Source organism: Ailuropoda melanoleuca, chromosome 18 (assembly GCF_002007445.2).
Source record: "Ailuropoda melanoleuca isolate Jingjing chromosome 18, ASM200744v2, whole genome shotgun sequence".
NCBI lineage: Eukaryota > Metazoa > Chordata > Mammalia > Carnivora > Ursidae > Ailuropoda > Ailuropoda melanoleuca.
The window spans coordinates 25,469,560-25,492,735 of NC_048235.1; the positions used below are offsets into that span (position 1 = coordinate 25,469,560).

The 23,176-nt window shown below is 37.1% G+C and overlaps 2 protein-coding genes across 3 annotated transcripts in view; one reads left to right on the plus strand and one right to left on the minus strand.

Annotated features, from left to right (window-relative positions):
* The window catches only part of GTF2E2 (general transcription factor IIE subunit 2), a 64,212-nt gene that overhangs the window by 31,543 nt on the left and 9,493 nt on the right, over nt 1–23,176 (minus strand). The window contains exons 3-4 of the mRNA XM_002920822.4: nt 4,997–5,088; nt 1,179–1,286 (exon numbers count right to left, since the gene is read on the minus strand). Coding sequence (XP_002920868.1) covers nt 1,179–1,286; nt 4,997–5,088 — 200 coding nt within the window. The remainder of the gene's footprint in view (nt 1–1,178; nt 1,287–4,996; nt 5,089–23,176) is intronic.
* On the plus strand, nt 8,980–17,313 carry SMIM18 (small integral membrane protein 18). Of its 2 annotated transcripts, none has more exons than XM_011226988.3 (3): nt 8,980–9,037; nt 16,496–16,557; nt 16,980–17,313. In XM_011226988.3, exon 3 carries the CDS (start codon nt 17,017–17,019, stop codon nt 17,311–17,313), a length of 297 nt encoding a protein of 98 aa, XP_011225290.1. In that variant the 5' UTR covers nt 8,980–9,037; nt 16,496–16,557; nt 16,980–17,016. The 2 variants fall into 2 exon arrangements, with proteins under 2 accessions (XP_011225290.1, XP_034503452.1); XM_034647561.1 differs by having other exon boundaries at nt 9,001–9,037; nt 16,496–16,576.

Here is a 23,176-nt window from a genome sequence, read left to right on the forward strand (position 1 = left end):
GCTGTACAGCTACTACCAGAAGGAAAGCTCTTCAAGGAAGAGCTACCCTATTTATTTTCTTCTGCAGCTGCCAGCCTGACCCTGGAAAGGAGAAAGAGAAGAAACATAGAAGAAAGGAGGGAGAACAGAATAATAATAAAAATAATTTTTAACTAATGTTGGTAGTCTATGAAATTTGAGGATTAAGTAAAGCAACAGAATCTCAATGTGGATTACAACTATTTGTATATTACTAACACGATGAACTATAATATTAACTGTTGATTTTGTAATACAAAAATCAAGAACAATATTTTGCTCAGTAAAATTATTGAATTACATTTTAGGAATTTTACATTTGATCTTAGACTACAACAATGGTCACAAAATATACTTTTTAACCGTCATTTCATATTTAAATAGAAAAGATGGAAATATGTGAATTTTTTAAAATGCTACTAATTTCCAAATTAGCAGAGTCAGTGATTATTGTGGGGTTTCTTTTCTTCCAATGATGTGTGTACAAACACACTGTAAGGATAAGTTTTCCAAGTAATGTGTCAGAGGCAGTAACATCATCATCAAGTCATAATAGCAGTAGGAGTCTAGTAAATATCTCACTACCCCTACACTACCTCATGGTTTAAATGTTCTAAAACAGGGGCGCCTGGGTGGCTCAGTCGTTAAGCGTCTGCCTTCGGCTCAGGGCATGATCCTAGCATTCTGGGATCGAGCCCCGCATCAGGCTCTTCCGCTATGATCCTGCTTCTTCCTCTCCCACTCCCTGCTTGTGTTCCCTCTCTCACTGGCTGTCTCTCTCTCTCTGTCAAATAAGTAAATAAAATCTTTTTAAAAATAAATAAATAAACGTTCTAAACATAAAAATACAACTCTAAATTTAGCAATTAAAAAAGTATCAATTATTCTGTAAAAACTTAAATGGAACTAATACAATGACTGATTTTCTTTATAGTTTTTTACGCTAAAAGTCTTTGACATTTTAAATAGATACATAAGAAAGTCAACAAATCAAACTACCTTAAAAAATGTGTATGTTTAAAAAACAAAAACAAAGACCCTATACCAATTCTTTTAAGAAAAAATAAATAATTATCAGATTTCAGTATATTAAAAACCTTAGTTATAGCAAATATTTCATGGTAACTAGTTTTTTAACTCCATTTTAAACCTATTCTTACCTCTGTCATTAGCCATTGCTTCTGCTTAAGTCCTATATCCAAATGTTGTGTTTCATCCAAAATTTCTTCTAAAGTGAGAGGATGTGTATCTCCTCGCTGATGCCGTGTCTATTAAAGGAAGAAGTTGTTATTAGGAGACAGTTTTAAAATGCTAGATGCATTAAGTAATAGATACAAGCAAGTGAATCTTTTGGGAATGTAGAACATGTATTATTTGAGGCAATATAATTATAGTGATGAAGAGAATGGACTATAAAATCAGAATCAGGTTCAAACTCATAGCTCTATAAAATCAAATGATAGAGAAAAAATATTTTCAACTCATATCACAAACAGCTAATCTTCCTAATAAATTTTTTTCTAAGACTTTATCTGAGAGAAAGAGCGAGCAAGCACAAAAAGGGGGAGCGGCAGGCAGAGGGAGAAGCAGACTCCCAACTGAGCGAAGAGCCCCTATGTGGGGCTCGATCCCAGGACTCTGGGATCATGACCTGAGCTGAAAGCAGAAGCTTAACCAACTGAGCCACTCGGGCCCCTCTTCCTAATATTTTAACAGCCCCCAAAACCTAAGAGGAAAATGACCTAAAGACAGGAACACATAAGTCATAGAAAAGGAAGAGGTGCCTGGGTGGCTCAGTCAGTTAAGCTTCCAACTCTTGATTGCAGTTCAGGTCATGGTCTCAAGGTCTTGAGATCAAGCCCCACATCAGTCTCTGCACTCAGCAGGAGTCTGCTTGAGATTCTCTCTCCCTCTCTGCCCCTCCCCCTTGCTCACGCACTCTCTAAAATGAATAAATCTAAAAAAAAAAAAAATCACAGAGGGGCACCTCAGTGGCACTGTCAATTTAAGTGTTCAACTCTTGCTTTCGGCTCAAGTCATGATCTCATGGGTCGTGGGATCAGCCCCATGTGGGGCTCTGTGCTCAGTAGGGAGTCTGCTTGAAGATCCTCCACCTCTGCCCCTCCCCCTGCTCATGCACTCTTTAAAATATTTTTTAAAAAATGAAAAATGGACCTCTGTTGAGTAATTATACAAAGTAAATTTTATCAAAATTTTAATATACATGAGTTTTTCTAATCAACTGTGTGCTAATAATAATTGTGATAGGTGCCTGGGTAGCGCAGTCGTTAAGCGTCTGCCTTTGGCTCAGGGCGTGATCCCGGCGTTCCGGGATCGAGTCCTACATCAGGCTCCTCCACTGGGAGCCTGCTTCTTCCTCTCCCACTCCCCTGCTGTGTTCCCTCTCTCACTGGCTGTCACATAAATAAAAATAAAATCTTAAAAAAAAAAAATAACTGTGATAGTACTTAGAACCTTAAAGTCACAAGAAAAAAAAAAGAAAGAAAAGAAAAATGTTTAAAATTTTATTTATTTGACAGAGAGAGAGAGAGACAGCCAGTGAGAGAGGGAGCACAAGCAGGGGGGTGGGAGAGGGAGAAACAGGCTTCCCATTGAGCAGGGAGCCCAATGTAGGGCTCAATCCCAGGACCCCCGGATCATGCCCTGAGCTGAAGGCAGACACTTAACAACTGAGCCACTCAGGCGCCCCAAGAAAAACATTTCTAACATATATATATTAATGTGGCAAAAATGTCTGATAGATGATGATTAAAATATTTTCAAGCATGGGGCGCCTGGGTGGTTCAGTCGGTTAAGTGGCTGCCTTTGGCTCAGGTCATGATCTCAGGGTCCTGATCTTCCTCTGCCCTCCCACACTGTTTGTGCTCTCTCTCTCAAATAAAATCTTTAAAAACATATATTTTCAAGCATAAAAGTACATAACATTAGGCTAAAATGCAGTGGGAGTAACAGAACAGACTTACAAACTCAAAAGGAAAATAATTAAAATTTCCAATCATGTTTGTTTTTATAATTTTTTTAAAGATTTATCTGTTGTAGAGAGAGTGTGCACACACGTGGGGGGGGTCTAAAGCAGACTCCGTACTGAGCACAAAGCCCAACGTGGAGCTCGATCTCACACCCTTGAGATCACGACCTGAGCCAATGCCAAGAGTCAGTCACCCAACCGCCTGTGCCACCCAGAAGCAGTTTTTATATTTTTAATAAATAATGGGGTTTAGATCCCCTTACATAAATGCAAAAGAGGTATTTTGTTGAAATATTACAATATGTCAGAAATTCCATCCTTTGTCACTATCTCAACTTTTGCTGAAAAACTGTCAAATTTAAATATGTGCAAAGTGATACACAATTTCTCAAAACTGTTCAGGAAATAATTGAGCACAAATTTGAAGATCACAGGCCTAAAGTTCTGAAAGTAAGGATCATCTAGATTAGTGAAGACTATATTAACAGAGTAGCAAAAACATGGCATTTGGGGGCACCTGGGTGGCTCAGTCATTAAGCGTCTGCCTTTGGCTCAGGGCGTGATCCCAGGGTCCTGGGATCGAGCCCCGCATTGGGCTCCCTGCTCAACGGGAAGCCTGCTTCTCCGTCTCCCACTTCCCCTGCTTGTGTTCCTTCTCTCGCTGCCTCTTTCTCTGTCAAATAAATAAAATCTTAAAAAAAAAAAAAAAAAACCAAGCCAAAATAAACAAACAAACATGACATTTGAATGTCAATCTTCTTCAAGAGACTAACAGCCACGAAGGCATACTTTTTTCTGGGCAGTCTCACCAATAGTGCTATAACTAGCATATAGTAGGCTTCAATAATTGCTTACCATATGGGGGAATGGGTGGATGGATGAATGAACAGGGAATATGTGTCAAAGTGTTATTACTTGATAATGGGAAATTATAAACTAACAGATATCTACTACAAATCAAATACAAACTAAAGATCTGAGAAACAGCCAGACATTAAGTCTCTTATATTACAAAAGTCCTAACGTAAAAACTTGATTTACATTTTAAGCCATATGTAGCTGAAATCTGAAATAACAAATACGGCACTTTGACTTTTTTCAAGAGATACAACTAGTAACTAAACAGGAATGAGTTTGGCAGAAGGGGGCAAATCTGAAATTATTTAGTCATTTAGCTATAAATGAAATTTCACTTTAATAAGTTAGGATTCAGAGTCTTCAGTAAAGCCAAAACGCCATATCATCAAAGCTTCAAAACTTACTTCAAAAAATAATATATCTTCCATCAAATCTTAAATTCTAAGTCTTTTGTGAGTCAATGTTTTCCTAAGACCTTCAGTAATTCTCTAGTTTTCTCCTCCAAAGATGCAAAAAAAACTATCACCACCATATGCCTCAACTCTGTAGTTTTTACTTTTCATATCAGTGGAAGTAACAACCTGCAAATCACTCACTTCTTCCCACTGGTTTTGCAAGTATTGAGTCATTAAGAAGTTACTGTACCTACTGCCTGGGCATAATTTATAAGTAAAATAGTGGGCTTAAATTGTATACTTGAATTAATGTAAATTAAATATATAAGTGACTCACTGCAGTGCTAATTTGATATAATGTAAAAGGCTTGAAGCATTACATATTTTTTTTAGTTTTATTGAGATGTAATAGGGATACAACAGACTGCACATACTGAAACACACGATTTGATAAATTGTGATATGTATATACAAATTTATTTCTGAAACCCCAACTCTTCTCCTCTGCCAAAAAGTTAAACAGGATGGGTGCCTGGGTGGCTCAGTGGGTTAAGAGTCTGCCTTTGGCTCAGGTCGTGATTCCAGGGTCCTGGGATCAAGTTCCGCAACGGGCTCCCTGCTCCGCACGCAAGGAGCCTGCTTCTCTCTCTGCCTCTGCCTGTCTCTCATGAATACATAAATAAAATCTTTAAAAAAAAGCTAAATAGAATGTGTGTTATTTAAGAAAAGTACTTACCTTCATGTAATTCACAATCTTAGCAAGAACACCAAACTTATATCCAGAGCTTCCTGATAGAGCCTTCAAGTTAAATGATCCATTGCTATGATCTGGAAATGAGGTTCAAAAAACAATTATAACATTGTCATATTAGATCTGATTATGACTTTAAGGCAGCTAAGATGATTTTTAACTCTAGTAAAATATTAAGTCTACGCTGTAAAATTTTGGTGAAATTTCAAGTCTTTGAGTATATAATAAGTTTATCAATTTTCCCACCAAGGATAAGAACAAAGTATAAATAATTCAAAAGCATTAAACATTTCTTCTGGGGGTGCCTGGGTGGCTCAGCCAGTGAAGCATCTGATCCGATCTCAGGGTTGTGAGTTCAAGCGCCACATTGGGCATGGAGCCTACTTAAAAAAAAAAAAAAAAAGTAAAATACATTTCCTCTGTAAGTACCTTTGTCTCACTGTTCCCTTAATTATGATTAGATTTATCCCCAAGATTAGAAGCATGGCTTTTTAAGCAAGAGGACAATACAAGTCTCAAACTGATCCACAGAGCTTTTCTAACAGACTTAAAACCATGAGAAATGAGTCAATTACTTCCAAGGGATAAAAAGTTCCATTTATCACCTATTACATCAATTTCTGCCTCTCAACTTAAAACAAATGGGAACTAATAGGAATTAATAAAAGAAATGATACCACAACTAGTTAAACTTTAGAGATTAATTAGGGAAAAAAATTATTTTAAAAAAGGAAAAAATTCATAGGCACTGCCACTGCATAAACATGGTTGCTTAAAAAAGGATGATAGTTCAAAACGAGAAATCTGTATAGAAGACAATTTGTTTCAGAACATGTATCATTTTGTTGCATTTTATAGGCAGAAATCCTAATGCTATAATGAATCACAGGTGCATTCCATTAGTCATAAGGAGGAACAGTTAAAAAAAAAAACTCATAAATACTAGAAAAACATTTCAGAAGTACACATTCTATTAACAAATCATCAACTCAGATATATTAAGTTCCCCTGTGGCTGCTGATCCACAAAGGAAGAGGTTAAAAATAAAAGGTGGGGGGGTTATCTCTGGCACTAGCTTGGTAATAATAATTTAAACAAAAGAATGCATTAGAACAATGCAAGTCAAATGTAACAACTGTCAGAGATCCAAAAGAATAGCTTTCAGATGGCAACATAATACTTCTTCCAGATTAGTTTATGAAAAGTTTATGCTTTTTGGTTTTTGTTTCTGTTTTGTTTTGTTTTTTTGAGACTAAAATGAGACTTGAGGGGTGCCTGGGTGGCTCAGTTATTAAGCATCTGCCTTCAGCTCGGTAGTGATCCCACGGTCCTGGGATCGAGCTCAGCGGGGGCCTGCTTCTCCCTCTCCCACTTCCCCTGCTTGTGTTCCCTCTCTCGCTGTGTCTCTGTCAAATAAATGGATAAAATCTTTAAAAAATAATTACAGAAAAAAATGAGACTTGATATGCAGTTTTCCTTTTAAGAATCAGTTATAATTTTGACAGCAACCTAATCTGCACATTATAGCCTACTATGTTTCCAAAAGTAATCTTATGGATGCCTTACAGGTATGCTTTCACATTATTTCAATTATGAAACACTACCTGTGGTTCATTTTCCCAAGGCGTTCAGCACACTTTAACAATAAAAGTAACATTTACTGAATGCTTATTATTTGCCACGTGCCATGCTAAATATTTTCTCATTTATTCCCTCTGAAAAACCCTATTTAAGAGGTAACATTGTCCCCTTTAAAACATAAGAAAAGTGAGAGTACTAAGTAGAAGAATACAGATTCAAATTCAGTTGTAAACACTGATCCGGCCTTGTATAAGAATCATTAACTAGGGGCGCCTGGGTGGCTCAGTCAGTTAAGCGTCTGCCTTCCGGCTCAGGTCATGATCCCAGGGTCCTGGGTTCGAGCCCCACGTCGGGCTCCCTGCTCAGCAGAGAGCCTGCTTCTCCTTCCCCCTCTGCCTGCTGCTCCCCCTGCTTGTGCTCTCTGTGTCAAATAAATAAAATCTTTTTTAAAAAGAATCATAAACTAGTCTTTAGTACAGACTATTCCATCTGAAATTGGCTATTATTTTGTCAGAGTATAAAAATTCATAAATGCAGATATAATGTTTTCTTGTTTAACTTTAGTAAAATATTGAATTTATCCTATATGCCTATATAAACAACTAACTGGGAACATTATGAAAAGCAGATGACACTATGTTAAGGATAGGCACTATATAAACACTCAATCATGAACTACATGTGGTTTTATGTATCATGGAGTCTTGAACATTTAGCTCAATGCCAGGCAGAGTAAACACTGAGTAAGCATTAGCTGAATGAACAAAGATAGTAAGAGTCTATGCACCCCTTTATGGTCCAAAAACTAATATGCTAGTTTATCTATAATTTTAAAAAATAGTGTGGTGGCACCTGGGTGGCTCAGTCAAGTTGAGTGTCCGACTCTTGATTTTGGCTCAGGTCATGATCTCAGGGTCGTGGGATCAAGTCCTGGATTGGGCTCTGCTCTCAGTGCAGAGTGTGCTTGAGATTCTTTCCCCCACCCTCTCCCTACTCCTCTGCTCCTCCACCCACTCGCACTCTCTCTCCCTTTAATAAATAAAATCTTTTTTTAAAAAATGCAAACTATAAAGTCTGCACAGCAAGCATTTACCCAGTGTGCTGTTGCTGTAACAGCCACTCCATAATTTTTTTTTTAAGATTTTATTTATTTATTTGACAGACAGAGAGACAGCCAGCGAGAGAGGGAACACAAGCAGGGGGAGTGGGAGAGGATGAAGCAGGCTCCCAGCAGAGGAGCCTGATGTGGGGCTCAATCCCAGAATGCTGGGATCACGCCCTGAGCTGAAGGCAGACGCTTAACGACTGAGCCACCCAGGGGCCCCCCACTCATAATTTAAAACCTTGATTATTATGCTTGGACCACACACAACTCTAAATAATAACCCATAAATAAAAATTTTCTATCTTCAAACATTCAGTTGAGGATTCTTTTTCCATTTTTTAAAAAATTTTTTGAGGGGCACCTGAGTGGCACAGTCAGTTGAGTGCTGATTCTTGGTTTGGGCTCAGGTTATGATCTCGGGGTCAGGGATCGAGCCCTGCCTCAGGCTCCATGTGGAGTCTACCTGACATCATCTCTCCCTCCATTCCTCCCACTCGTGCTCTAAAATAAATTTTGAAAGAAATTTAAAAAATTTTTCTTTTGAGTACACTTGACACACAATGTTACACTAGTTTCAGGTGTACAACACAGTCATTCAACTTCTCTATACATTATGCTATCTCACAAGTGTAGCTGCTATCTATCACCATACAACACTATTACAATACCATTAACTATATTCTCTATGCTGTACCTTTGATTTCTTTGTTACCATTTAAATGTCACAGATTGCTTTTTAATGTCAGTGTATACCTACCAAAACTAACCCTCTCCCAACTAGTAGAGCTGAAAACCTTTCTTCTCCCTTAGAATTTCTCCTAAATCAAACCACCACATGGAAATAATCACTACCAGAGGACAAGATTTACATATAACACAAGTACGGAAAGAAAATATCATTTGTGAGATTTTATGCCCACTTCCTAGAGGAAATATCAAGCTGGTAAACCTGGGCTGTTTGTTTCCTAGGTTACTACCTCTCTCGACATTACCTTTTAGCCCTAGCAGGGAAATACTCACTGAAGGATCTGAAATTTTATGGTTAAACACTAAGGAATCATCAGTTTGTTACTAACTCAAATTCCTTTGCAGAAATTTAGCTTAAGGACAAAAAAATAAGGCAAGAAAAAGAGGTGACAGTTGATATCCTAGACAGCTCTATTCAAGTTTATGAATGATTTACACTTAAGGGTGGCAGGACTTAATGCAAATGAACGAAGAGGAAACTGTCAGCTGCATTGTGGTTCAACCAATAGAAGCACAGCTCCATCTTGGATGTGCACTGGACTGCATTACAAACAGACGATACCATCGCTTCAACAGCAGCCTTCAGACAAGAGGTAGGTTTATACGATCTCTTTCATTTAGTAATACATGTCCTTATAACGTAATATAAAAATATTTTACCATAAAAAGCAGAAAGCTTTGTTCCTACGAAAGACCAAAAAAAGCAATGTATTCATTTCACTGCTTGGTAGGATTTTATTATGAAAATGTGAAGACTGCCTTGTGCTATTTGATAAGCACCCTTACCATCTGTGCCTTATGGAAAATTCATGAGATTTTCTATGAACCTGATCTATATCCAGACCATAGAGTAAACCATAAGCATTTAATGTTAAGTGGTTATTTGCTAATTTATTTTTTTCCGAGCTATTTCATTTCAGCAGTTTGGTCTGCCTTAACAAAGGATTTTTCTTAAAGAAAAATCTAGACTAAAAGCAAATCCTGGATTAAAGCTTTCTGATTATATGTGCAAATTATATTGGCTGGTAAAAAGCAGTTACTTACAGGAAAGTTTGTTTTATCTTAACAAATGAGAAAATAGCTCAAAACTGTTTATTTGACTTTGAGTATAGATGCAGAGAATGCCAAGAAATTGTAACAACTGCGATTTTTACATAAAAATAAGAAGACCATAAAGGTATCATTAAATAGGCTGCATTATACTATAGCCAAAGAGGTTATCTGTAGAACTTCAGACTTTCCTAACATTTTAACTAAAATAATTCCTTATGGTTAAATTTTAAAATCTATATTACTATAATATACAAGCCATTCTATTATTAAATGATAACCCTCTTTAATAGCCTTTCATTTTTTATATGCCACAAAATATTCATAACCATATTTCAATATGTTAAAATTATTCTTCAACTGATTCCTAAAAAAAAAAAGAGCAAGTCTTTTTGATAAACTACATTTTAAAATAAAAATATGTTTTAAGAAGAACTGGTTAAGGAAGGAAGATATGGTACCTTTCAAGGTAGGTAATAAGATCACTTTCATGGCTCAGAGGAACTACTCATGTCTACTAAAAATTAGTATCAACTACTGACCAAATTTCTAATTTTATAATAGTCGAGCATGAAAATATCATTTAGCAGATGCCGAAGTTCCAGGATATTACCCACACATACTGATCTAAAGATCCAACTTCTGACTTTTTCTTTGCTGATAAATCTATTTAAATTGTAAAAGACTATTTTCGTAATTTTTATTCCTTCTATTTCTTATTCAGCATTCAGCCAGCATGAGCAAAGCATCCTTCACAAAGCCTAAAGGTTGCTGTAAGAGGATACTACATCTCCCCAGGTTCAGAACAATGGGGTTAACTACCTAGAAAATATTCCTGCTTGCTGTACAAAGTATGGGAGCCAAAAAAAGTCTCAGATAAATAAAAACAACCTTGTCAAATAAAACAGTTAACTTGTAACTGAAATTTCAGGTAAACTGTAAACAGAAAAAGCCCTACCACCTCCATTATTAGCACTATAATCAGCCTACATCTTACTGGTGATATATTTATAGTTAGCACAGATGCAGGTTTATTGCTCTTCCACCAAACTGACTAGACGCATGGCCTATCTCAGAGAGTTCCAGGGCTGGGTGAGCTTCTCTATATTTAAAGGCCAATATGATTAATTGATCATATTCCAAAGTGATATGTTTAAAGACACTAGAGAATTCAACTCAAGGGCTTTCACCATAATTAGAGCAAAAGCATAATCTTATTCTGATCTGACAATTCAAGGTTCCAGAACAGTTTGAAATCCTAGCCCCCAATAAGCCCTTCTGAAATGGAAGGAAAAATAGGTGAAGAGAATATATCAAAAATAAACTAAAAAAATTTATATATATATATATATATATATATATAAAATTTACTTTAACACTCCCCATCTCTGTAACGAAATTAAAGGGATGGGGATTCAAAAAAGTAATTTTTTTTTTTTACCATTTAGTCTTTTTTTTTTCATAAAGCATGTATATAGCAGCTATTTGATACAAATTTACATTTTAATTTCAAAAACACTCTTAGAATATGAGAAAATTCTAGTATCATCTTTCTGCACATCTAATTATATGTCTACTCCATTAAAGTAAGTTTGAGATCTTACCCTAAATTTAGCACAAAAAATTGCTAGAGCTCTGCTGTACTTAAAAAGAATAAACCACATTAAATTTAAGGTACAAAATGACTCCATATATCACCGTTTACTTTTTTCAGATATGCCCAGAAGCTAACTAACAAGTGAATGTTTTGAATTGCTCATCAGTTATCAATACACTCACATAAGAGGCAACCTGTCATCATTTACAACATAAACTGTCATCATTTACGACATGTGTATACTCTTCCTTAAACTGCTTAGACATTTCTAATCAAAATGACAGTGTTTACTGATTCTAGTTTTTTTAGAATCCAGAAAACTCAATAAATGTATTAAATAGATATATAACACAATGTAACACAATAGATACATAAAACCAAAGGCAAGAAATACTTTTAAAATATATTAGCTTGGGTTTTAGGTAAGTACTATATTCAAATGGTTCAAAAAACTAAATATAACAAGATACACCTTGAGCAATCTCACACAGATCCCTGTTTCCCAGCTCTACTCTCCAACCAACCACACAAGTAATCATTGTTATTAATTTCTTATATAACTCCTTCCAAAACTTTTGTGCAGATACAAGCAAATAAAAATGCATATTATTTCCCCCTTTCCTATACATACTGTCCTGCATCTTAGTCTTTTCACTTTACAGATCCTAAAAATCTTTCTCACCACACAGTTACCTCATCCACACACAATAATCAATTGTACGGATATACCGATTTTAACAAGAATGGTTCACTGATGGGTACAAGTTAACTTCAAATAACCGAATTTAGTTTGTGTCTGCTGCTCCGCCTTCTCCCTTCCCTCCCTCCATTTTAGGGGGAGGGGGCATGAGAGGGCTTGAAAAAATTTTAAATAGTTCACTTGTACCTCAAAAATAAACAGAATATTGGGACACTTAGGTGGCTCGGTGGGTTGAACATCTACTCCTGGTTTCAGCTCAGGTGGTGGTGATCTCAGGGTCATGGGATTGAGCCCAGAGTTGGCTCCACGGTCAGTAGGGAGTCTGCTTGGGATTCTCCCCCACTCCCTCTGTACCTCCCGTACCCGATGCTCATTCACACACAGGTGCTCTTTCTCTCTCTCAAATAAATCTTCTTTAAAAAATAGACTATAAAGTTAAAATTTTAAGCAATTCACTTGTACCTCAAAAATAAATAGATTATAAAGTTCCTTTATACCAACTTTCCAGTAATTCTAAAATTTCATTTTGAAATAGAAACTTACATTATTAGTCTTTACAATTTCTCCTCAGTTTTATTTTTTTAAAGTTTTGGGTTTTTTTTAGATTTTATTTATTTATTTGACACAGAGAGAGCAAACACACAAGCAGGGGGAGAAGCATGCAGAGGGGGAGGGAGGAGGCGGCACCTGCTGAGCAGAGAGCCTGACACGGGGCTCAATCCCAGGACCCTGGCATCATGACCAGAGCCAAAGGCAGACGCTTAACTGGCTGAGCCACCCAGACAGCCCACTTCTCTTCAGTTTTAAAGTCATATAGGGGCGCCTGGGTGGCTCAGTCGTTGGGCATCTGCCTTCAGCTCAGGGCGTGATCCTGGCGGTCCGGGATCGAGCCCCACATCGGGCTCCTCCGCTGGGATCCTGCTTCTTCCTCTCCCGCTCCCCCTGCTTGTGATCCCTCTCTCACTGACTGTCTCTCTCTCTCTGTGTCAAATAAATAATCTTTTAAAAAAATAAAATAAAAAAATAAAGTCAATACAAATAAGAAATCCCTACTCATAAAGAGTTAAAATACAAAGTAGTAACTTCAGTATAATTTCAACCAAGTATGAATTATAGATTTATGTAGCCAATTTCTAGAAGAAACAAAAGTCGGCTATGTTAGGAAGACAGGATTATTAGTGAAGCTTTTTTTATTTAAAATTATTATAATGTAAAAAAAATTACTATAAGGTTTCTGAAATCACTAATGAAATGACATTTTAAGTTAACATTAAATTAATAAGGTACATTAAACTAATTTTTTTAAAGGTTTATTTATTTGAGAGAAAGAGTCCCAAGCAGACTCCCCACTGAGTGAAGAGCCCCACCCAGGGTTCAATCTCACAACCGGAGATCATGACCTGAGCCAAAACCAAGAGTCGGATGCTCAACCCACTGAGCCACCCAGGTGCCCCTACACTAAACTAATTTAAGGGACATGATGTGGAAAGAGATTCCCAGATTTTAAAAAGGAATCAAACTAGGGCACCTGGCTGGCTCAGTCTGTGAAGCGTGCGTGTGACTCTTGATCTCAGGCTTATCAGTTCCAGCCCCATACTGGGTGTAGAGATTACTTAATAAAACAAAACAACAAAGGAATCAACCTGAAAGGCCTTAACAGAAAGTCTAAGGAATGTTCGCATCAATGCTGGAGAGCCCAGGTTAGCCCAGGTAAAATATTAGATAGACCCTCCAGTGATTCTTGCCCTGCTCTTAATCTACCCATACAATAAATGGCACTGTGCTCTATTTCCTCAAGATCCTATTCTTCCTCTCCTCCTCCATATGCTCTGTTTTTCAAAAGGACCTGAAACTCCTTCGCACTAAAGTAAAAATAACTAACAATGTGTGCTACCCCTCCCAGGAATATCACATTGTAGTCATACTAAAAATTTTAAAGGAGTTCCAAAGCTGAATATTTTTTAGGCAATTGCGTTGTACACACCCATCACTACTCTTTTATGAAGGCTAGGTGGAAAAGGACTAACATTCCCTCCATTTGAGTCAGTTTCTATGGGTTACTTCACTACTTGTGTGCATGGTGATTAGAATGAGAAGCAGCAACACCGCAGAAGTTGGAGGAAGGGCGCACCACTTACAGTGTATTGTATGGCACGCTACAATACCATACAAATGGTGTTCCCTGGAGGTATGCAACAGAGCAGCCCCCCTTTCTATACGAATACACTAAGAGGAGCTAAACCTAAGGGATAAAAGAAGGTAACTCTAAAAGGCTGGGTCCCCCAGACAGTTTGAAAATACTGTAATATACCGGGAAGTTCCTCCCATACCAGTATTCCAGACAATGTATTTTTGGATGTCCCAGAACTAATAAAAGCAATTGATTCAGTTACTGTCCACTAGTCTGTTGTCTCTCGTTTCAAGATGAAGGATCACCACAAACCATGAAACTGAAGGATTCTTAAATCCAAAAAGAACAAATGAATTTAAGCCCTTACTTCTGGCCTCAGATCATCAATTTAACCTTTAAAATACACAAAAAAGAAACCAAGTCCATCCAGAGAAGTGAAGTTACTTGCCAAGTAAATGTGATTTAAGATAGAAAACAAAAACCTTTGGGATAAATGGGTGGCTCAGTCAGTAGAACATATGACCCTTGATCTCGAGATTGTGAGTTCAAGCCCCATGTTGGGCATAGAGTTTACTTAAAAATAAAAATAAAAACATAGAAAACAAAAAACTTACAAAATATTAACTTATCAATGTCAAAGTTTTTAAATTACATTTATAAAGAAAACAAAGAAATTGAAGGAATTATACTGTTACGGCTTTGGGGTTTTTTTAAAGTCACCTTTTCATATTTTTTGATGTGAAAATGATATTGTAGTTATATTTAAAAACAGAATTCTCACCTTTTAAGAGATATACACTGACTATGTCTAGATGAAGTGATGATGTCTACAATTTGCTTCAAAATAATCTACAGGTAGAAGCAAATGGGTAGAGGTACAGACGAACTGATAATTGAAGCTATATTATGAGCCTATCAGGGTTCATCACACTTTTTTTAAAGATTTATTTATTTACATATTTTATTTATTTGTAATGGTTTGATTTGGCTTCTACTCAGGCCTTCTCTTAATGTTTTTATGGTTTTTTCTTAATTTTTAAATTTAAATTCAATTTAATTAACATATAAAGATTTATTTATTTATTTATTTTAGAGGTGGGGGGGGAAAGAGAGTGCACGAGCTAGAGGAGCAGAGGGAGAGGGAGAGAGAGCAGACTCCACATACTGAGCACAGAGCCCAGTGAGGGGCTTGATCACACAACCCAGAGATCACCACCTGAGCCAAAACCAAGAGTTGGACGCTTAACCAACTATGCCACCCAGACGCCCCACTTTTTTTTTTTTTTTTAAAGATTTATTCTAGAGAGAGCAAGAGCGTGCATGTGCGAGCAGGGGCAGAGGGAGACAGAGGGAGAGAACCTCAAGCACACTCCCCGCCCAGCATGGGTCTCCACGTGGGGCTCAGTCTCTCCACTTGAAACCAAGAGTCGGATGCTCAACTGACTGAGCCACCCAGGTGCCCCTCATTATACTCTTACACTCTTCTACCTTAAAGTTTCCTTTAATTGAAACATACACAAGTATCTCCAGCATTTAGAAAACTATTTGGTATACAGTAGGTAATCAATAAACATTTATTTACAAGAATGAATGAAAATTTACTTACAACTATGTGGTAAAGAAAAATCACGCAAACTAAGTCATTTCTTTAATAAAATAAAGCAAACTGACAGCAGCTATTGAATTAACAGTGGATTTTTTTCCTCTTATTTCCAAAATCTTCTTAGTATAAAAGCATTTTATAATTTCTTAAAATAAGTTTAAAGGACACTTCTGAAAGATCAAGGTAATACAATCCTCAATCCTTAGCATCCCATTTAGGGTCTAACAAGTATCAAGTCAACAAGAGCAAAACTTAATGCAAGAATACTAAAACTTTAGGGGCGCCTGGGTGGCTCAGTCGTTAAGCGTCTGCCTTCGGCTCAGGGCATGATCCCGGCGTTTCGGGATCGAGTCCCACATCCGGCTCCTCCGCCTGGGAGCCTGCTTCTTCCTCTCCCACTCCCCCTGCTTGTGTTCCCTCTCTCGCTGGCTGTCTTTCCCTCTGTCAAATAAATAAATAAAATCTTTAAAAAAAAAAAAATACTGGGGTGCCTGGGTGGCACAGTGGTTAAGCGTCTGCCTTCAGCTCAGGGCGTGATCCCGGCGTTATGGGTTCGAGCCCCACATCAGGCTCCTCTGCTATGAGCCTGCTTCTTCCTCTCCCACTCCCCCTGCTTGTGTTCCCTCTCTCGCTGGCTGTCTCTATCTCTGTCAAATAAATAAATAAAATCTTTAAAAAAATAAAAAAAAATACTAAAACTTTTAATAGTTAATGGTTAATTTTGTGAAATGGAATAATAATTTAATAATCAATACACCTGGGATGCTGATTGTCTGTTTGAAATACTCATGTCCATAGCTATATGAAACAGTTAATACTATCATATACATAACAAAAAATAAATCCTAAGATTAAGATCTCTTCACAGGCAACTTGAACCTAAAATTTTATTATCCTTATTCTGAAAATTGTCATTATTTAGCTTTTCTTTCTCTAGTATTTTTCACTCAGGCACTATTTCCTGATTCAGGTCACCTGTCCTCGAAGTTTAAAGGACTGGAAATAGGAGACAGAAATACACTGAGCCAAAAGGTGAGAAGGATCCGCAAAGGTAATGAGAAAAGCTTTTGGGGGGGGGGGGCGGGGTCAGGAGGCAAACTGAAGACCACCACCTTAAAACACTAAAATTTTTTGTAGTTAACAGATCACTGACCACTACTTTAGTCAAATTTTAAACCAATTCGGCTTCTCTTTTCCCACTTCTATTAAGCAGTTAACTTTTGTATAGAAATCTTAAACATATTATATATTTGTCTAGCAAACGATAAACATAAAAAATATATAGTACATAAAATACAGAAAAAATTCAAAATGTCATTTGGGTATTAATTCTGGCAGAAAATAAGACAACTCGTGTTACCTATAAAAATTTTCTAACAAATATTAGAACTAAGACTTGAATTGACAAATCTTTAGAATTTGGTTACATATATTCATTTTCTACCTTTTTACAGATTCACAAGGGCAATACAAGAAGTACAATCCCTAAGAATGGCCTCCCTGAGCTCCAGCCTCTGGAATGAAACCACTACATCTGTTTATCAGTACCTTGGTTTTCAAGTTCAAAAAATTTACCCTTTTCATGATAACTGGAACACTGCCTGCTTTGTCATTCTGCTTTTATTTATATTTACAGTGGTATCTTTAGTGGTGCTGGCTTTCCTTTATGAAGTGCTTGACTGTTGCTGCTGTGTAAAAAACAAAACTGTTAAAGACTTGAAAAGTGAACCTAACCCTCTTAGAAGTATGATGGACAACATCAGAAAACGTGAAATTGAAGTGGTCTAGCATTCTACCTAAGATGAACAAAATTTCTGAAAACAGCCTTCAACTACTGAGAAAAAAGGATAATTTTCTGAAGCCAACTGTTATTATGAAAATTGACTCTGAATGATTAAAAGATTTCTAAAAGAAGGGAAAAACAAGTCAAATATGCACTTTTTGTGTGTGTATCCCTTTCATTAAATATACAGTAAAACTTCACATATGTGAGTAAGTTACCAATCTACTTAAAATGACAATTCAAAAACCGGATAAAAGATTCCTAGATCTCAGTATTAAGCAATAAAACGTAAGCCAGAAAACATAAGATCAAATAACTCTGACCTAAACAAACCATGTGGACTAAAAAATAAACTACCCTCCATGTGTTTTGGTAATAAAAATGCTATTTAAAATGCTTACCTAAATCCAAAGTAAATAATTCCACTTATATATAAAATCTCTACTTATTAAAAGAAGTATATTCTAGGTTACTGAGGACAACTTATACATTTTCTAAAGACTTAAGTTTTATGTAGGGATTAGTGCGGAAAAAAGTCTCAAAATAGAATGATCAGAAGTATACCTGCACAAAATTTTCATAAAACTGATTTACTGTTTAATAAGAAACACATGGTGTAAGAAGGGCCAGACTATTTTCAAACTAAAACTTACTAGTATACCTCCTAAGTTGTATTTCCTGAGCTTATTCTTTCATTTTGCTGCTCATATTCATATTCTCAAGGGCTAAGATACCCAATGCTGAAAAGACTACCCCCCCCAAAAAAAGGTGAAAGATAGGACCACATAACACCTGTTAAGAAATACTGCAGTTTTATTTCTTGGAATTACAAGGGCTGTACAAATATTATATTTATAACCCTAATACTACTTTGCTACCACCCATGAGCAAACATAAGCCCGCTCTTAACCACCAAAACTGCCCTTAACCAGAAATATCATTCCTGGAATTTACCCTGAGAAATTAGTTCAAAAGAAAAAAACCTCAAGATACAAAGAGATTTCTAAAAGCATTACTCAAAATAACAACAAAAAAATGGAAGTAGCAGCCTTTAAATATGACATATCAACTTAGCTTATTAAGAAGCTACTGAAAATTAAGTCACAATAGAAAATATTTTATATATGAAGTGAAAAATACACATTTAGGCACGCGTGGGTGGCTTAGTTGGTTAGGTGTCCGACTCTTCGGTTTCTGCTCAGGTCGTGATCTCATGGGTCATGGGATGGAGCCCCAGTGGGGCTCAGAGGGAAGTCTGCTTGAAAGATTCTCTCCCATCGCCCCTCCCCCAGCTCTCCTTCTCTCTCAGATAAATAAATCTTAAAAAGAAAAATACGTATCTGTCATTTTCAACTTAGAGAACCCTAACCGTCAGTTTGGAATCACTTCTCCACAAATGTTTTTTTTCTAACATTATAAATAAACACAAATAATGTAACCAACTTTCAAAGGACCTGTGAAACCTGTATACAAAATACTTTGGTACCAAGAGATATTCTGAGCACTAATAAAACCACATTTTCATAAATGGTAAACTCCCAAGTCCTTGCCATAAATGGGAAGCATACAGATCATTTAATTACTAAATTTCTTGATAATGGACACTGCTAACTTTTCCCTACCTTACACTGTAATTTATTTAACCATTCAACAAACATGTATTGAGTGCCTCTATGTGTGAGAGATTAGGTTACAATGGCAAACAAGTAATCACGCAATTACAAGGACACACAATAGCTTTGTCAGAAATAATGAGTGCTATGGGAATCAAAGGCTAAGCACTGAATTCAAATAGGAAAGTAATAATATGACTTTTAGGCTGCAACCTAAAAGAGGAATAGGAGGTAGCCAAAGGAAAGAGGGAAGGACCTAAGAAAGAATATTCCAGGAAGAGGACATAATGTGGGCAAGGGTCAAGAGTCAAAAGCGAGTAAAGGCATGTTAAAGGAGCTACAGGACAGTATCATAGGACAAAGTATAAGAAAAACAGTGACATATTGGTATAAAAGGTAATGGAGACTAGATCAGGTAGGGCATGTAAACATCAGGAAAAGATGGGCTTCATCTGAAAAGCAATGATGATCAGCCTAAAAACAGTGGCATAATCAGACTGATGATTAGAAAAATCACTGACTACTGTACAGAGTAGACATAAAAAAGTTAAGCCAGGAAACCTTGTAAGCACCTAATCAGACAATCCACTGATAGTGACCCAATCTAGGGTGGTATGGTAGTCTTCAGTGTTTACACCTGGTATTTCCTGCTTTCCCCTTTTCAGAGCCCTTGGAACCCCTTGTGTCTGGGTACAGCCCTGTGACTAGCTCTAGACAGTAAGTTGTGAGAGAAAGTGATGTCTCACCACCAGGCAAGAGGATTTTAACTACCAGGCAAGATATTCCAGAGTTCTTTCTCCCTCCAGCACTGAGACCAACACTTGAAAGATCAGGTCCTCTATCAGCCTGGGTCCTCTGAGTGATTATAAGGAGCTAAGACCCTTTGCCAACACATGATAAACATGTGGTATGAAAGAGAAACAACAAATCTTTGTTGTTTTTAAGACACTGAGATTTTGTACTGAAGAAAGAAAAAAAGAAAAGAAAAAGAAAGAAAAGAAAAGAAAAAGAAAACCACAGGCCCAAATTAGCATCACTTTAACCAAGTTCCAAAACTGGTGTTTAATACATAATCTAACCACAGTTTCAAACCCCCTCAGAAACGTAGTCTTAACTGGTCAGTCAGGAATTTTTCAATCAATGCCAGAGTATGCCACATGGACCCTTCTCCATTCCCCAAAGGAAGATGAGGTCATCTGCATCAGACCCGAGGGCTCTTCCCCCTAGAGAGGGCCTGGCCTAGAACAGTCCTTTTCTTTTGCCAATAACTTTCCTGCCTCCACCCTCCTTCTATAAAAAACTTCCATTTTGTACAATTCCTTGGAAAGCCTCTCTACTTGCTAGATGGGATGCTGCCTGATTCATAAATCATTTCATAAAGCCAATTAGATCTTCAATTACTTGGTTGAATTCTGTTATTTAGCAGGAGCAAAGATATTCTTAAGCAGATCAAAGTGACTAGGTCTAAGAGTGGGTCTGTGCTAATGTTTAAAACAGTGTACTACAAATTAATTCAATGTACATTTCATTAGAATAAGGAAAAATCAACTTTATGTATGTGCTAATAATAAGACCGACAGCCCTACTTCATAAAAAGATTACTTCTGCTTTAACATCGATTAGTTAAACAGCTTGCAAAACATCTAACAAAATGACATCCGTGAAGATTACTATTGCTACATTTTTAGGTAGGTATTGTCAATTACACTGGACAGACCTTGTTTAAAAGGTAATAGTCTAAGACTAAACTAAACCTAAAATAAGTAGAAGAAAGGAAAAATAATGGTGAAATAGAAACAAATAAAAAAATAGAAAAACATAAGAGAAAAATTAATGAAATCAAAAGTTGATTTTTTGAAAAGATCAACAAAATAAAACACAAAGTCTTAAAAATCAGAAATGAAAGGAGGAGGGTTATCGCTACTGACCTTACAGATATCAAAGGATTCCAAGGAAATACTTTGAAAAACTTTAGACAGTGTGGATAATGCAATGGACAAACTCCTAAAAAGATACAAAGCACCAAAATTAACTCAAGAAGATAACGAGTTGTCTGAACAGACCTGTAAGAATTTCTACAAGAGCTTCCCACATGGCTTCACTAGTGAACTTTACCAAAAATTTAAAGAGAAAATTATATCAAACCTTCACACTCTTCCAGAAAACAGTGGAAAAGAGAATACTTCACCAATCATTTTATGAGGCCAGAAATATCCTGACAGGCATCACAAGAAAACTACAAACCATACCCTCATGAATACAAACACAAAACTCCTGTACAAAATACCAGCAATCTGAAATTCCACAACAAATAAAAAGGATTATACATCATGACCAAGCAGAATTTATTCTAAGAATGCCAGACTGGTTTAACATCTGAAAAATCAATTTATGTAATATTAATAAAGAACAAGAACATTATCTTCACAAAAGATGCAGAAAAAGCATTTGACAACATCCAATACCCACTTAAGATTAAAAACTCTCGGGGCACCTGGGTGGCACAGCGGTTAAGCGCCTGCCTTCGGCTCAGGGTGTGATCCCGGCGTTATGGGATCGAGCCCCACATCAGGCTCCACCGCTATGAGCCTGCTTCTTCCTCTCCCACTCCCCCTGCTTGCGTTCCCTCTCTCGCTGGCTGTCTCTATCTCTATCAAATAAATAAATAAATAAATAATCTTTAAAAAAAAAAAAAGATTAAAAACTCTCAACAAACTAGAAGCAGTTTGCCCTGATAATGGGCATCTACAAAATCCATGCAGCTAAGATCAAACATACATGTGGAAGATGGAATGCCTTTCCCCTAAGATCAGGAACAAGGCAAAGATGTTCACCCTCATCACCTGTATTTAACATTCTATTAACCAGTCCTGGGCAGAAAAAAAGGAAAGAAGGAAAGGCATTCACATTGGAAAGGACAAAGTAAATCAGTCCTTACTCGTATATAGCACAATCTTGTATGTGAAAAAATCCTACGCAATTCACACACACACAAAACTAGAAAGAATGAACAAGTTCAGCAAGGTTGTAGAATACAAGATCAATGTACAAAAACTATTGTATTTCTGGGGCATCTGGGTCACTCAGTTAGTTAAGCATCTGCCTTAAGCTCAGGTCATGATCCCAGGGTCCTGCTCAGCAGGAAATCTGCTCCCCCTCCCCCCCCACACCACTCCCCTCCCCCGTTCATGCTAGCTTTCTCTCTCAAAAAAAAAAAAAAATCTTTTTAAAAACTTATTTTAAAAAATCTATTGTAGGGGCACAAGGGTGGCTCAGTTGGTTAAGCATCTGCCTTTGGCTCAGGTCATGATCCCAGGGTCCTGGGACTGAACCCCACGGGGCTCCCTGCTCAGCAGGTAGTCTGCTTCTCCCTCCTCCTCTGCCCTCCCCCTCCATGTGTGCTCTCTCGCTCTCAATTTACCTCAAAAAAAAAAAAAAAAAAAACCTATTGTATTTTTATATACTAGCAATGAACAATCCAAAAATCAAATTAAGAAAACAATTTCATTCACAATATCAAAAAGGATAAAATACTTAGGAATAAATTTAATGAAATAAGTGTAAGACTTATACATTTAAAACAACAAAACACTGTCAAAAGAAATTAAAAACCTAAAAAAAAGCAGAAGTAAATTTTCATGACCCTGGGTTAGGCAAAGATTTCTTAGATATGACACACCTAGAATGCAAGTGATACTGGATCAAGAAATTGTATCTGGGGAGCCTGGGTGGCTCAGTCAGTTAAGTGTCAGACTTTGGCTTCAGTCTTGATCTCGGGTCCTGGGATTAAGCCCCATGTGGGGCTCTGCGTTCAGTGGGGAGTCTGCTTCTACCTCTGCCCCTACCCCTGCTCATTCTCTCTCTCAAATAAATAAAATCTAAAAAAGAAGAAAGAAATTGTATCCAGAATATATAAAGAACTCTTATAAATCAATAGGGAGAAAACAATGAAACTTTAAGTGGGCAAAAAAATCTGAATAAACATTTGACCAAAGATGACACATGAACGGCTAATAAACAAATGAAATGACGCTGAACATCATTAATCATTACAGAACTGCATGTTAAAACCACAATGAGGGGCACCTGGGTGGCTCAGTCACTTAAACGGCTGCCTGCCTTTGGCTCAGGTCATGATCCCAGAGTCCTGGAATCAAGCTCCACCTCAGGCTCCCTGCTCAGCAGGGAGTCGGCTTCTCCCTCTGTCCCTCTCCCCCCTTCCCACCCGCTGCTCGTGCATGCTCTTTCTCAAGGA

What these genes read in the sequence shown, in the direction of transcription:
- SMIM18 (XM_011226988.3), top strand. Translation starts at nt 17,017, where the DNA reads ATGGCCTCCCTGAGCTCCAGCCTCTGGAATGAAACCACTACATCTGTT.